We start from the raw sequence: 16,993 nt of genomic DNA, 5'->3' as shown, positions 1-16,993 counted from the left end.
TGGGTGCTGGAAATCGAACCCGGGTCCTCTGCAAGAGCAATCAGTGCTCTTAACTGCTGAGCCATCTCTCCAGCCCTGGATTTTTGGAAATCCTGATGGTCTGCTTAGAAGGCCTTCCTATTGTGAGAATTGTAAAAGTAACATTAAAAATTAGTTCTTGGGCCTCTGATTATAGCTCAGTGATTAGATTCTTGCTGCCAAGCATGCTGACTTGAGTTCTTTTTCTGAATCCCACATGATGGAAGGAGAGAACTGGTTCCTGCAAGTTGACCTTTGATTTCCACACATGTGCCATGGCACGTGTGCACCCACCCAAATATATATACACACATATAGTAAATAAATAAATAAATGCAGAAAAGATTTAGTTCCTTTTTGACTCATCTCTCAGCCAAGCCAAGGGAGAGGTTTGGGTCCATTATTTGTGTATGCTAGCTACTAACTGGGCTTGCTTTCCTCTATTTCCTGAAAGCTTTGAAGCCCTGAATACTACACAGGAAGTGTTCGAACTGGAACAATAAGATTGAAGTCACTTTATGAGTTCATTAGCAGACTGCTCACTTTCGCCTCTTGGATGTTTATACTAGGCCGATCGTTGTGAAAAGGCAACATGAATAGATTCCATTCTGGTTCAATTCTTTTGTAAAAGTTTAGATTTTTAGTGTATATTGTAATAGATCAGGATGCTGTAATTCAGCACTGTGCTGCCATCTGAGGGTAGAAACTGGGGAGTAGAACAGAACAGAGAAAGGAAAAGAGGGAATGTGAGCTGAGTTGCCGAGGAGGAAGAAGTCGGCATTGCTGAGGGCGATGCAGAATTTTCTGTACGTGTAAGTCCAAGTGCTTGGTTTCGTTTTCTCAGTAGTGCTTTTCCTTCTGCAATTTTATGAATCTGTGGTCCCCAAACAGGTTGAAAACCAGGACTTTTTTTTTTTTTTTTTTTTTTTGAGCCAGGTTCCCTCTGTAGCCTCAGCTGGCCTGGAACTCTGTGAGTTCCAGCCTCAGTTTCACAGAGATTACCTGCCTCTGCCTCTTAAATGCTGGGATTAGAGACATATGCCACCACGCCCAGCAGAAATCTGGGACCTTTACCCTAATTACTGATTTACAGTTTTGCTGTTTCCATGGTGTATCTGTACTGTCTCTTTTTTTCTCACACCTTCTCTTTCCTTTGCATGTATGTGTTTAATCACCACTGTTTGAGTGAAAAATTACTGCACAGTTTTAAAGAGAACCTGATTTGTACCTCTCATTTCCTCCAGAAGCTATAGTAAGCCTCAAATTCGATTCTTTGCAAGTTGTAAATATGACCAGGGCTTGGTTTATTAAGTCCTATTCTTCACTTGACACAGATGTCTGAGCTTTATAGTTGAGCTCTCCATTTGGTAGGCAGTATTTTATTCAGTTATTTACTTTTAAAATGTATTATTATTAGTGTGTGTGTGTGTGTGTGTGTGTGTGTGTATGTGTATGTGTGTGTGTGTAATCATACTAATGTGTGGAGGTCAGAGGATAGCTTTGTGGAGTCAGTTCTTTCCTTCCACATTTATGTGGCTTCCAGGGATTGAAGTCAGGTCATCAGGCTATCATGGCAAACACATTTACCCACTGAGTGTACATTATATACTCTTGTATCCAAGACTAGCCTGGAACTTGCTGTGTAGTCAAACCTGGCCCTGAACTCCTGATTCTCCGGCCTCTACTTCTTGAGTGCTGGAATTACAGGCATGTGTTACCATGCCTGGAAACAATACTTTTTTTTTTTTTAAATATTTTAGTTATTTTTATTTTATTTGTATGCGTGTATTGCCTGCATGTAGGTAAGTGTACCTGTGTTGTGCAATGCCCATGGAGGACAGAAGAGACTGTTGCATCCCCTGAAACTGGAGCTATAGACAGTTGTTAGCTGCCATGTGGGTGCTGGGATTTGAACCCAGGTCTTCTGCAAGAGCAGTGTTCTCAACCGCTGCACTATCTCGCCAGCCCCTGGAAGCAATACTTTTTAAACTTTTAAATTTTTATATATTAAGAGATATACAGGAAAAATCTACCAAATTAATTACTTTTCTTTTGGGTTTGAGAAGAATCATAGAAGAAAATCTTTTCAAGTACCTTAGTTACTGAGAATGATCACTAGAGAAATAGGTCAACAGTTAAGAGCACCCACTGCTCTTGCAGATGACCTGAATTCATTTCCCAGCACCCACATGGTGACTAACAACCATCCATAACTCTTGTTCCAGGGGATCTGATACCCTCTTCTTACCTCTGTAGGAATTGCATGCATGCACATACATACACGCAGGCAAAACACTCATACACACATTAAAAAAAAGAAAAATGAAAGATTTGGGTTGTAGAAGTTGTTCTGTCAAACTGAAGTGTTAGTATTGTGGCTGTGGATGGCACTCTGTCTTCTCAGCTGCCTGGGACAGTGGGATGTGTGTACATGCATGATCAGTCACTATTCTCGACTTGCTTCTATAATTGTGCTGTCATTATCAAAAGTTTTACGTGCCTATTTTTGCCTTGTTTTTGGTCACATTCTGAGGATTAATATTTTTATTAGGTGTTTCATAAGATTTTTAAAAATTTTTAACTCGGATAATTTCATCAGGTGGCTTTTATACATACCTTGATTTGGAGAGATTACTTGGGGTAGACCAGTATGTCAGTAAAGCTGTCCCATTTGTAATTAAAAGTAAATTTTTGTACATTTAATATTTCGTGTCTCCTTTCTTTGTTTTTAGGACATTCGGAAATTCTTTGGCGTTATACCAAGTGGAAAAAAACCTGTAAATGAAACAGTAAAGAAGAATGACAAAACAAAATCTGCAGAGGACACTGTCAGAGGAAAGAAAGGAATAAAGGAGATCAAGGTCAGTTTTCCATATTCAAGTTTGTATTAGGTGAGGTGTCAGATAAATTCAGTTTCTAAACCTGGTCTGTTGGGAATGTTGTGTGAATAGAGCTTTCTGTTCATTAGGGAGGAAGAGAAGGGAAAAGGAGGGAGGCTGGTACTTCTCACTAGAATAGTTCGCTACATTCCTGCGGTGTTGCCCTCCTTTCCCTCCCCTCTCCCTTTCTCCCTCGTTCCTTCCTCTCTCCCAGTCTTAAGTCGTATCCCAGACTTTCCTTAAGTTCACCATGTACCTCAGCCTGGCCTTAAATTCACCGTGTATCTCAATGACCTTAAACTCTTGATTCTCTGCCTTAGCCTCCCTACTGATGTGATTATAGGCATGTACCACTGACCCAGTCTTTCTTTTGCTTTCTTGATCTAGAAATAGAACCCTTATTAGTTGTTAAAACTTTGTATTTTAAGACCAGAGTTTGCCAATTGTGGCACATGCTAGAAATAAGAAGGAAGAGAGGCAGGAATTTTTTTTTTAGACAGTTTGGCTATGTAACCTTGGTTGGCCTGGAACTCACTTTCTAGACCATTGTAGACCAGGCTGCTCTGGAACTCAACAGAGATTTGCTTGCCTTCACCTCTTGAGTATTGGGGCTAAAGGCATGTGCTCCCATGCCTGGCAGAGGCAGGAGTATCTTGAGTTTGAGGCCAGTATGAAAAAAGTCCAAGTTTGCTCATAGAGACATGAGCCCCTTTCCTCAGGTAAATGATGTTAGACTTAGGATGAGTGAAGGTGTTGTAGGAAAGCTTTATTCTTTTTTCTGTCTTTCTTGGAACCAGAGAAATTCAGATACAATATTAGTGGGACATGTAGGTGATGGCTACAACGATGTGTTTGAGTTAATATTGTTCCACTGTATTTAAAATGTGAGGGTTTTGTAACTCTGAAGTCCTTTATGCTCTAGTTGTTACATATGTTAACATATATGACTATATTAGTACTTCATAATTCAGTGTAATTTTGGCTTTTAACAGAAATGTATTTCAAAGAAGTTAAGGGAGTCAGAGTCTCCCCTGGAACTCAGACTGGCCTCGTATAGAGATCTGCCTGCCTCTGCCTCCAGAGTGCTAGGATTAAAGGCATGTGCTACCACTCCCTAGGAAAAATGTTCTTTTTAATTGACCTACACACTGGCCTTTTCTGGTGCTCTTCATTTCTCACTGAGGATCTGAGTTTTCATTTGATGCTATTTTCTTGGAACCAGAAGAGTTTTCTTTAGCATTTCTTGTTCTTTTGGTGACAGATGTTGTGTGCATGAACATGCCTTTACTTTGTCTTGAAGGATGGTTTTGCTGGATGTGGAATTTTGAGTCAGTTTTTGTTTTAGCCATTTAAAGATGTTTCACTTTGTTTTGGCTTCCAGTTTAATGAGCTACTAGTGTTTTCATACTGTGTTCTCTTGTGTGTAGTTTTTTTTTCTCAGATCGATGCAGTTTTACATTTTAATAAATATCTTGTTAAAAATTTTTATCTTTTGTAAGGTATGGTGGTGCATGCCTTTAATCCCAGCACCTGGGAGGCAGAGGTAGGCAGAATACTGTGAGTTAGCGGCCAGCCTAGTCTACATATTGAGTTCTAGGCCAACTAGTGCTACAGGGAGACCCTGTTTAAAAAAACAAATAAACAAGATCACTGTGAGTTCAAGGCCAGTCTGGTCTACATAGCCAATTCCAGGCCAACCAGAGCTACACAGTGAAACTTTTTTTAAAAAAAACAAAAACAAATAAACAACTATCTTTGGTTTGCATAGAATAACTATGCATATAGGTGTGGTTTTACTTTTTACTGTATATGGTTTCTGAACTTGAATCTGTAAATTTATGTCTTTTATCAAATTGGGAAGCTTTTGCTATTATATATTCTGTCTCATTCTGTCTGAGACCAGGTCTCATGTAGCCTCAGACTGGCTTGGAGCTTGCTGTATAGATCAGATTGACCTTGAATTCTGGTCTTCTTTTAGTCCCTGTCACTTTGTGAGTGTCAGGATTACAGATGTGAGGTAGCACATCTGGTCATTTTATTTTCTTATTTTGGTCTTTAAAATTTTTTTTAAAAATTATTTTTATTTTGTGTATGAGTGTGTTGCCTGCATGTGTGTAAGTGTACCTGTGTTGTGTAATCCCGGTGGAGGACAGAAGAAGGTGTAGGATCCCCTGGAACTTCAATTATGAACAGTTAGCTGCCGTATGGGTGCTGGGAACCAAGCCCAGGTCCTCTGCAAGAGCAGCCTGTGCCCTTAACTACTGACCCATCTCTCCAGCCCCAACATTGGTTCCTTTTCATAGTTTTTATGTTCTTGAGTGTAAAAAGTAGCTGCTTTAAAATTCTTGTCTGCTAATTCCAGTATCTGGATTATATGAGGACTGGTTTCTCTTGCGTGCCTTTGCTCTTGAGTCTGTGCGTCATAGTTTAGACAGTTCTGGATGCCATAACAGAATACTATGGATCCAGTGGCTTCAACAACAGAAATTTATTTTCTTTCATTTCTGGAGGCTCTATACCCATTATCAAGGTTCTGCCTGATTTAGTTTCTGATGAGGATTCTTTTCTTGGTTTTCAGATGAATGTCTTCCTTGTGTCCTCAGACAGCCTTTCCTTGAGTGTCTGTACTCAGTAGAGAAAGAGGCTGGTTTTATAACTTACGTTGCTGACCCACTTGAGTTTCACTTCTGTGCTTATAGGCAGCAGTTTGTGGCTCTTCAGGGTCACTTTTCCTTAGAGGCTTTTTCAGGTGGAGGCTGTCTGGTCTTTTGAAACCAAGGTGGTGTTTCCTACCGGTGGAAGGTGAAGAGGCAGTCCTGATGATATCTTAGGAATAACTTCATTGTTCTGTGGAATCTAAGAGGAAGGATTCCTTTGTTTTTTTCCTATTTCTACCCCCCTTCCATTGAGATTGGCAGGGTTTCTGCTTGTGTCATCCAATTGTCTCTTTGGTGACAGTCCAGCTGCATCCTTGGTACTTTGTCCAGAATATGCTACCTCAGCTGGGCGTGGTGGTACACGCCTTTAATCCCAGCACTTGGGAGGCAGAGGCAAGCCTGGTCTACATAGTGAGTTCTAGGCCAGCTGGGGCTACAGGGAGACCTGGTCTCAAAAAGACAAAAAAAAAAACAATATGCTACCTCATTTTTTACAATGTGGACAGAGTTTTCTAAGTCATCAAGTTCTGCTTTTTGCTTAGCAATTCTTCGTTTCACCTTTCTTTCCTCTTACATCACTATATATCGTCAAGCTGCACCTTCAGCATTCTCTTTCAAAATCTCTTTCAGTTTAGTACTGAATTTTCAGGTTTATCTTCATAGAGCCATAGAACACAAGTGAGTTCTTCATTGCAGCTTTCAAAAGTCTTTTACTGTTTTCATCTAAGAATTTAGTAGGTTGGCCTTTAACTTTCATATTTCTTCCTTTTATATTTTATTATGGTGACATCGAGGATCAAACCCAGGGCCTCATGCATGCTAGGAAAGTCACTGGTACCACCCAGCCAGACTCCCAATTCTTGCATTCATATTTTATCAACATTCCATTCATGGTAATATTCATGGGTTTTCTTTTTGTTTGTTTGTTTGTTTTGGTCTTTTTGAGACGGTCTCCCTGTATCCCCAGCTGGCCTAGCGCTCCCTATGTAGACCAGGCTGGCCTGGAACTCACAGAGATTTGCATGCCTCTGCCTCCTGAGTACTGGGATTAAAGGCATGCACCACCACACCTGGCTAATATTCATGTTCTTTGAGATAAAGATTTGCACTATATTCTTTTTCATGAGCCTTCACTAGAATTATCTTTAATGTTCATATTTCTATCTATTGTTCCTTTAAGGCATTCTAGGCATTCTTTTTTAAAAATATTTTATTTATTATTTTTATTTTATGTGTATGCATGTATTGCCTGCATGTAGGTAAGTGCACCCATGTTGTGCAATGCCCACGGAGGTCAGAAGAGGCTGTCTGAGTCCCCTGGGACTGGAGTTACGGACAGTTATTAGCTGCCATATGGGTGCTGGGATTCGAACCCTGGTCTTCTGTGAGAACAGTCAGTGAGTGTTCTTAATTGCTGAGCCATCTCTCCAGCCCCTCTAGGCTTTTTCTTGTATGTACCTCAAAATCCCTCCAGTTCCTACTCAGTGTCTACTTCCAAAGCCACTTCCTTATTTTAGATAAGTTTTTAAAATAGCAGTATCCATTTTTCAGTATTAAAATCTTTACTAGTCAGTATCTCTAGCCAAATAGAACTAATAGAATGAAGATAAGTAGGTTCGTTACAAAGAACCAGTTCAAGATGCACAGAGGCCACAAATACCAAGATTTGCAGTTGGTAAGTTGGAGACTTGTTCTGAAGGGCTAAGACTCAGGATAGGTGAGAGGGTATGGGTCTAGTCTGAAGATTGGCAGGCTAGAGAGACCCAGTGCTCTAGTTAGCTTCCCTGTTGCTGTGGTAAAAACACTGACCAAAACCAACTTGGGGAGGAAAGGATTTATTTGGTTTATAGTTCATAGTCCATCATCAAGGGAAGCCAAGGCAGGAACTCAGGGTGGGAACCTGGAGCACAGACCATGGAGGAACTGCTTACTTAAGGCTTTCTTTTCTGGTCTGTGCTCAGCCTGCTTTTTTTTTCTTTTTTCTTTTTTCTTTTTTCTTTTTTTTTGAGACAGGGTCTCCCTGTAGCTCCAGCTGGCCTGGAACTTACTATGTAGACCAGGCTGGCCTTGAACTCACAGAGATCCTCCTGCCTCTGCTGGGATTAAAGGTGTGCGCCATCTTGCCGGGCTTTCAGCCTACTTTCTTATAATACAGGGCCACCTGCCCAGGGGTGGCACCCCCCACAGTTGGACTGGGCCTCCCACATCACAATCATGAAAATGCCCCACAGACATGGCCATAGGCCAGTCCAATGGAAACAATTTCTAAATTGAGGTCCCCTCTAACCAGGTGTGTCAAGTTGACAACTGAAGCTATCCAACATACCCAGTGAGAACTGATGTTCCTCTTCTTGTCCAAAGGCAGGAAAAACTGATGTCCTACCTAGAAGTCAGATAGACAGGAAGAATTCTCTCCCATTCAGGGGAGGGTTTGCTTTTATCTTTCCAGGCCTTCATCTGGTTGGATAAGGTTCAGTTATTTCAGGGTGTGGTATTCATTTAAATAATAAGTGTATCCAAAAGTACCTTACACAAATGTGTGAGGGATGTTTGACCAAATATCTGAATATTTTATGACCCAGTTGAGTTGACACATAAAACCACTATAGGTTTCATTTCTTCTTGCCTTGTGTGTCCTCTTTTTTTTTTCTTTTAATGTATACTTTTATTAATCAGCAGTTTGCAAAATTAGGACTGATAACAGCAAGACTCTGATAACTGGTTGAAAGAAAAAGAGCCAAGGATGTAGCTCAGTGGGAGCATGTGTAAGGCCCTGGGTTTGGCCCCCAGCACCTCAAAGGGAGTAGTCACGTCTGTGGCTGTAAGTGGGGACACTGCATTGTATACTTATTTTAAGATTACTGTCTAGACAGAAGCTTCCTGGTAAAGAACAACAGCAAGAACATGCCCGTTTCTTTTTTTCTTTCTTCTTTTTTGAGACAGGGTCTCATTTTGTAGCCCTGGCTGGCCTGGAACTCTGTGTAGACCAGGCTGGCCTCAAACTGCCAGAGACCTGCCTGTCACCTTTTCTTGAGTGCTGGAATTAAAGGCCTCTGCCATCACGTCTGGCCTTTATTTTTATTTTTAAATTAATTTTTTTTTTTTCCTTTTTTGAGACAGGGTTTCACTGTGTAGTCCTAGCTGGCCTGGAATTCTCTGTATAGACAAGACTAGCCTTGAATGCAGAGATCCATGCCTGGTGGTTGTTATATTTTTACAGTTTTGTTATAATGGACAGAATTACATAGATATTTTTACCTCCTAGACTTGTGATGTTTACAGATATATGTACTACCTTTTGGCTTGGTTTTAGTTTTCCAGCATGTATTAGTTAATGATGGAATGGTAGCATAGTGCTACTTTTGTTGTTAATCTTTTATTTTTGTGAAGTACTTGTCTTGTGTGTTAGTCACTTTTCCATTAACTATAACAAAATGTCTAAGATAATTTAGTTACAAAGAGAAAGGAGGTCTTTTTGGCTTGGAGTTTTAGAGGTTTCCAGTCTATGATTCATTGTCCCATTGTTATGGGCTGCCAAAATAGCACATCATATGGTAGAGCTAAATTGTTCACTTCATGGCTAAGAGACAAAGAGAAAGAGGAAGGGTGGGGTTCTCCTTTTCCCTTTAAGGGTCTTCCACTGGGCTCTGCCTCTTAAGGGTTCTGCCACCTCTCAATAGCACTGCTTAGAGACCAAAGCATTTAAGGGCATTCAGTGTCTAAACTCTATCTCCTTGTAATACTTGGCATCCTTTTACTCTGTTATACATTGGGTAGTATTGAAAGTGGAGCTGAATAATAAGATAGCATTTTCTATAATTCTTTTACTTCCAGTTATGGTCTTGTCCTGCTATCTGTAATTCAGTAAGAGCTTTACTGACATTTTTGGGCTAGATAACTGTTGCATTAATATTTAATAGCACTCTTATTTATGCTAGATGCTGGTAAGACTCCTCCAACCCCCATTTGTGGTAAACAGTGTCTAGATATTGATAGATGTCTCCATGGTGGCAAAATTGCCCCTGTTGAAAACCACTAAGCCCAAGTCTCACTGAGAAAGAGGCTAAGTTTTATGAGCTCCTTTTGTTTTAATCACACCATGATGTTTATAGGTAAATAGCTCCTGTAAAGAGGATGCCTCCAAACAAAAGCAACCAAACAAGAAGAAGAGAATCATCTATGATTCAGGTAACTTTTCTTCTGATGACCTTAAAGTGTTAAAATTATGTTTCCCTCATAAAACACCATTTTCCAAACTGACATCTGATACATGTACATCTCTGTGACATTAGTTAGCACTTTGTAGAGAGAGCTTAGGTAGTGCTTGAAACAGATTTATTTAACACAGAACTGATCAGAACCGAAGTACTGTAATGTACTAAAGCTTTGTTTAGAGGAGAGTATGAATGTAGCATGTCTCAGATTTACTTTGAATATGGTATATTTTATCCCCCCCCCTCCATTTAAGGGATCAAACTCAGAGCCTTGTACATGCTAGGCAAGTGAGACAGCTTTATTTAACACAGAACTGATCAGAACCAAAATAACTTTAATGTATTAAAGCTTTGTTTAGAGGGGAGAGAATATGTATGTAGCATGTCTCAGATTTACTTTGAATATGTTATATTTTAATCCCCCCCACATTTAAGGGCTCAAACTCAGAGCCTTATACATGCTAGGCAAGTGCTACACCACTGAGCTATATATGTCCTCAGCCCATATTTAAAAAAGTTGTATTAATTTTTCTTCAAGCTAAGATTCTTGGAAATTGAATTAGTAAAAAAGTACCTTACAATAGTTCTTTCAAAGCAAATATCCTATTTATTTATGTATTTATATGTGTTTGTATATGGGCATGTATGCTAGGGCATGTGTGTGGTATGTGGGGGTCAAAAGACAACTTGTAGGAGTCTGTTCTCTCCTTTCACTGTGTGGGTCCTGGGGATTGAACTCAGGTCTTCAGGCTTGGAGGCAGGTACCTTTTCTTACCCATCCATCTTGCTGGCTCCAAAGCAAATATCTAAAATTTATTTTCTATTCGTGACTGAGAGATTTAATTTTGTTTGTATTTAAAAAGGAATATACAAAAAAAAAAAAAGGAATATACACAGAATGGTTTTCTTTGAAAATAGTTTTGAGATGGGAACAGGATTTTTTGTGCATGCTTTTTATTTATTTGTGGTGTCAGGGATTAACTGATACCCTTCTGCATAGTGGGAAAGTGCTCTACCACTGAACTACACCTCCAGCCCTATTTATTGAAACAAGGTCTTGTGATGTTGCCTAGCCTAGTCTCAACCCCTGGACTCAAGCACTTCTCTTGAGTAGGTGGGCCTGTAGGCACAAGGCATCATACCTGATTTAATTTATCAATGCTTTAAAAAATTTTTTTCTTTTTGAGTCAAGCTCCTATGTTCTAGAACTCACTAGGTAGCTGAAGGTGAGATTAAGATGACTTTGAACTCTTCCTGAGCCAAAATAAGAAATGAGATGTATTTAAATAGACTTTGAACTCCTGATCTTCCTGCCTCCACTTCCCAAATGCTAAGAGTATAGGCATGTGTCATCATGCCCAATGGGTATGAATTCGTAAAATAAAAATGTAGCCTAAAGGAATATTTATGTATTGTCAAGATTTTTGGTTCTTTTTACCCGTTTTTGAAAAAAAACAACAAAACAACGAATTTCTTGCGGTAGGCTCTAGCTTCCTGCCTCCTCATTGGGAGTAGTTGGGACTACAGGCATGTGCCATAACACGTAAAATGTTAGAATTTTCGGTGATGGTGAGTACTTGAATATTTACTGACTGCATTTTACTACCTTATATTGTAAGGAATTTGAGAATGTGTGTCTCTGTTCTCTGAGTTTCCTCTTGTTTATATTAAACAATATGAGACATGATACAGAGGAAGAGGACGGACAGTAAGTTTATGAACTATCTATTTTGTGCTGGGCTCTATGTTAGGTGCTTATATTTTGTTCTGATTTGCATTAAGTAGTCTGGGCAATTAGGCAGAGTATTTAGTGTAATGACTTCCAAAGATAGCCACACCCTGATTCTTAGAACCTGTTACTATGTTAGGTTAAACAGCAAAAGGAAGTACAGGTTGCAGGTTGCTGTCCAGGTGACCGTAAAATAAGACACTCAACAGGCCCAAGGAGCCAGGAGGCAGAGAGATCTGAAGAGAGAGTAAAAGTGTGGAGTAAGAAGGGCCTGGAGAGATGGCTCAGCAGTTAAGAGCTCTGACTGCTCTTGTAGAGGACTGGGGTTTGATTCCCAGCACTTACATGGTGTCCAACCACCATCTGTAGCTCCAGTTCCAGAGGATCTGATGCCCTCTGGTCTCCATGGGCATTGCACATGCTGTGTACTTAACATACATGCACACAAAATAATCATATACATTAAAAAAAAAGTATAGGAAGGAGGTCAGAGATCAGAGAGCTGCAGCATGAGAAGTACCCTGCTTGAAGTTTGTTTTTGTGGTGTGGGGGATTGAATCCTCACACATGCTAGGCAACATTCTACCCTTGAGTTATATATATTTTTTTAACTTTGAGACAGGGTCTCACTGAGTTGCCCATGTTGGCCTTGAACTTGTAGCCCAGGCAAGTCTCAACTTTTTATCCTTCTGGCCTATGTCAACCTGCCTAGTTTTCTGACTTTGAACATCGGGGAATGGGGTAAGAGCCACAGATTGCTGGCAACCTGGAGAAGACAAGGAAATGCATCCTCCCCTAGGGAATCCTGAAAGGAGCATATTCCTGCTGACACCCTGATGAGTCCCATAGCAGACTTTGTTCAGAGCTATTACATATATGTGAGCACAGCACATGCATACCACTGTGTATATATGGTGGTCAGAGGACAGCCTTTTATTATTTAGGTCCTGGGGCTTGAACTCAGTTCATCAGGGTTGATGACAAGCCATTGCACCAGCCCATGTTTGTGTTTTTTTTTTTTTTTTTTAAGGCCACTCAGTTTGCAGTGATTTGTTACCACAGCAATAGGGATCTAATACTTAGGTTTATCACTGAATAAAAATAAAATTAAAATTCGTAACAGATACGCCTTGAGGATGTAGTTCTCAATGACTATTTAAAAAATACAGTGTAGGGGCTGTATAGATGGCTCAGTGGTTAATAGCTCTTTCAGAGGACCCAGATTCAGTTTCCTAGCACCCATACAGTAATTCACAGCTGCCTGTAACTCCCATTTCGAAGGGATCTAACACATTTTCTGGCCTTCAAAGGCACAAGGCATGCATGTGGTGCACATGTATACATGTAGGCAAAACATTCGTACACATAAAATGAAAATAAATAAAATTTCAAAAAATATTTTAAACCCTGGCGTGGTGGCGCACACCTTTAATCCCAGCACTCGGGGCAGAGGCAGGAGAATCTCTATGAGTTCAAGGCCAGCCTGGTCTACATAGTGAGTTCCAGGACAGCTGGGGCTACAGGGAGACCCTGTCTCAAGAAGACTAGAAAAAAAAAAAAAAAATTCTTTGAGCCTGGCGTGGTGGTGCACACCTGTAGTCCCAGCACTTGGGAAGCAGAAGCAGGCAGATCTCTGTGAGTTCAAGGCCAGCCTGATTTACATAGTGAGTTCCAGGACAGCTGGGGCTACAGGGAGACCCTGTCTCAAGAAGACTAGAAAAAAAAAAAAAAAAAAAAAAAAAAAAAAAGTCACACTATAATATTTCTGTTTAAAGTTTTTATTTTTCTCTCACAGATTCAGAATCAGAGGAGACAATACAGGTAAAACATGCTAAAAAGTCATCAGAAAAATTGTCATTGTCTTCTAAACCTGGGAAAATTTCACAGAAGGACCCTGTTACATACATATCTGAGACAGGTAAGGGTACTGAATGTTTTCATTTTCTTGACTTTGTTGAATCGTGTGTATCATCAGAGGAAGATGTAATCATCTTTGGCACTTTCTGTGAGTTAAAGGGCCAGTCACAGTGTTTTTATTGTGCTGAGGATTGAACCTAGTACCTCATGCCAAGTAAATACCACTACATCCCTAACCCTAGGGGAGCTTTTAAAAAGTGTTATATATTGCATCATATATGTTGAATTTTTAACTTTAGTTGTATCGTAGAATATTAGTGATTTTTTTTTTTTCTTTTCTTTTTTTTTTTGAGACAAGGTCTCCCTGTAGCCCCAGCTGGCCTGGAACTCATTATGTAGACCAGGCTGGCCTTGAACTCACAGAGATCCTTAGAGAGATCTCTCCCAAGTGCTGGGATTAAATTATGCATGTACCATCATGCCCAGCTATAACTACTTTTTATGTTAGTTTTATATTTTACATGTTTCAGTGTATATAGTGCTTATTCATACTTGTGATTTATAATTAGCACAGAACTTGAACTCTGTTCTTTAGTAGTGATACTGAAGATTTTAGCGTTGATTTCATGAAAATGTTCTGTTTTAAAAGTTATTCTGCTTTGTATGTTTTAAGAGTGATCAAGGTATTTAATATCTGTACTAATCTTAAGATCTTATGGTACAAATAACTGTATCATAGTATTCTAAAGCCTGGGGACATAGCTCAGGGGCAAAGTGTTTGCCCATGTGACCATGCAAACAGACAAACAAACAAAACCATAGGTAAGTATTTTCTTATGTGAGGGTCTCTAGAGTTATCATCCTAGGAAAAAACTTGGCTGGTAAATGGGAAGCCATTTTGATTCTAGCATTGTTAACCATAATCACAATAATGTGGAAAAGTGGGTATGTAAAGGCCAGATGCAGTACCCGACACATGTACTAGCTGATAGTCAAAAGGAAAATAAATAATAAATAAATAAATACAAAATAAAAAAAGCCCATGGAGGAACTTGGTTGAGACACTTGTTGAAGTTGTTTAAATTGATCAAAGGACAAAAAGAACCATAGGTTTTGGGGCATTTTTGGTAGGTTGATGTGTTTCTTATAACAGAGACAGATTGGCACTTTTAACCTTTTTGCTCTGTTGCTAAATATCTGCTCAGGCACTTTATACAAATTAACTATTTAAGAGTTCCCTTTTAGATCTGGCTACCTTTGTGAAGTTTTCAGTGTGAGAAAACAGTACAGTGATGGTTTGTTATGTAATCCAAGGTGGTGTGATCAGGCTTTCCAATGACATCCTGAAAATCAGTGCCAGATGGTCATGGCCTTCAACTGTGGATCAAGGCTGTCCTTATCTTCTGAGTTCAAGTACACAGTAGGCTCAGACAGTTTAGGCTCTGATCACAGATTTTTTTTAATGTGAGTCCGCTTATTTAACTACCAGAATTTTAAATGCAATTTTCCGAAGAGATGTTCAGTAGTTTGAAATTTTTATAGTCAATGAATCTTTTCTTGTCTTTTTGGTTTTTTGAGTGAGGGTCTGCCCTGGCTGGTCTTAAATTCACAGCAATCCTCTTCTCTCAGCTTCCCAAGTGCTGGGGTTACAGGTTTGTGCTACCACATCTGACTCTGTTCCATTCTGCTCATGGCATGCACGCATGCGCGCGCGCGCGCACGCACGCACACACACACACACACACACACACACACACACATACACGCACATATATAAAAGGATAAGCATTGTCCTCGCTTTAGCTAAAATTTAAAAATTTTGGGGTACATTGTGCTTGTTATCTTAGTTACTTTTCTGTTGCTGTGATAAAACATCTGACAACATAAGGGAGAAAAGGACTTATTTTGGTTCACCGTTGGAGGTTAGTCTTTTATGGAGGGGAAGTTACAGTAACAGGAGCTTGAAAGCAGCTGGTCTCATTGTGTCCACAGTCAGGAAGCAGAGCAAAAAGTGCTTGTGCTCAGCTTTACTTTCTCCTTTTGAGGCTGCCAGGATCACTTGCCCTGGGAGTAGTCCTGCCCACAGTGGCTAGGTCTTCCACCTCAGTTCACCTCTGTAAGATAGCCCCCACAGGCATGCCCAGAGGCCTGTCTCCCAGGTGATTTTAGGTCTCTTTAAGTTGACAATTCATATTAACTATCACACCCATTTACACTGATGTTTTGTATTATAGTCTATTTTCATTAAGAAATGTAGAAACTAATTCTAATCTTTTTTGGAGACTGAATCTAATGTAGCAGTCTGTGGGTTCTCTCTGTAGCTAAAAATGACCTTGACTTTCTGATTCTACTTCCTCCATCTCCCCACTGCTGAGATTATAGGTATGCACTATCACGCCCTATTTAGCTCAGTTCTGGGGATTGAACCCAGGACCTTCTGCATACTTGGCAAGTACTCTACCAACTGAATTACATCCCAAACTACTGTCATATTTCTTGCCGCATAGCATAGAGTTTAAGAGCATAACCTGGGTTAAATCTTTATTGTCCCTATGTTTTAGTTTCCTTAAATATAAACTAGGTTGTTATCAGTATCTAAAAATCAAATGAGATAATGCTTGAAAAGCATTTAAAATAGGGTCTGTCACAAATGCTCTATTAATACCAGCTGTTATTCTTATAGTTTGACTCATGTAAAACTGTTATCTCTCAAGGCATTTTGCTATGTTACCGTGTTTTAGAAATGCAGAAACAGTATTTAACTCATTTTAGTTATGGATGGATGTACATAGTTCATTATGGAACTACACGTGGCTCTTGAGCACTTGAAATGTGAATGTTGTAAGGAAGTAATAAACAAAATGAAACAAGACCTATGGATTGGGAAAAATATTTTGTAAGACACATTCCTGATAGGGATTGATATCTAAAATTTATTAAAAATTCATTAGGCTGGGCATGGTGACACATGCTTTTAGTTCCAGCACAGGAGGCAGAGGCAGGTGGACTCTGTGAGATCCAGGACAGCCTAGTATGTGTAGCAAGTTCCAGAGCAGCTGAGGGCTTACAGGGAGACCCTGTCTGAAAAAACAAAACAAAACCCTCATTCAACCTACTACTGAAACAGAAACTAACCAATAAAAGATGGGCAAAGGACCCTTATTAGATCCTTCTCCAAAGAGTACACAGAAATGGTCAACAGAGGGTAGTGAATATCTCTAATCTTACAGGAGGATCAGGAGTTTAGGGTTATCTTTGGTTACATATTGAGTTTGAGGCCAGTCTAGTTTATATAAAACCATCTCAAAAAGTAGTCACCAGATAAGGGCTGGAGAGATGATGGCTTAGTGGCGCAGAGCATGCGCTGCTCTTGCAGAGGATCTGAGCTCGGATACCAGTACCATGTTAGTACCATGTTGGGAAGCTCACAGCTGCTCTAACTCCATCTCCAGGGACAACCAACACCCTCTTCAGCCCTCTAAGAGCAGCTTTATCCACAGACACACACACACACACACACACACACACACACACACAATTAAAAATAAAATAAAATCTTAAATCACCAGATATGTAAAAGTGCCCAACAAACTTCATTAGGGAAATGCAAATCAAAATAACTACAAAATATTTCACACC

The 16,993-nt window shown here is 39.8% G+C and overlaps 1 protein-coding gene across 1 annotated transcript in view; it reads left to right on the top strand.

Annotated features, from left to right (window-relative positions):
• Positions 1-16,993, top strand: part of Rfc1 (replication factor C subunit 1) — a 91,778-nt gene that overhangs the window by 17,585 nt on the left and 57,200 nt on the right. The window contains exons 2-4 of the mRNA XM_008833232.3: positions 2,751-2,879; positions 9,667-9,742; positions 13,293-13,415. Coding sequence (XP_008831454.1) covers positions 2,751-2,879; positions 9,667-9,742; positions 13,293-13,415 — 328 coding nt within the window. The remainder of the gene's footprint in view (positions 1-2,750; positions 2,880-9,666; positions 9,743-13,292; positions 13,416-16,993) is intronic.

Source organism: Nannospalax galili, unplaced genomic scaffold (assembly GCF_000622305.1).
Source record: "Nannospalax galili isolate Female #2095 unplaced genomic scaffold, S.galili_v1.0 scaffold236, whole genome shotgun sequence".
Classification (NCBI taxonomy): Eukaryota; Metazoa; Chordata; class Mammalia; order Rodentia; family Spalacidae; genus Nannospalax; species Nannospalax galili.
Note: the sequence above shows the minus strand (reverse complement) of the source record. Positions and strands in the feature narration are given on the sequence as shown.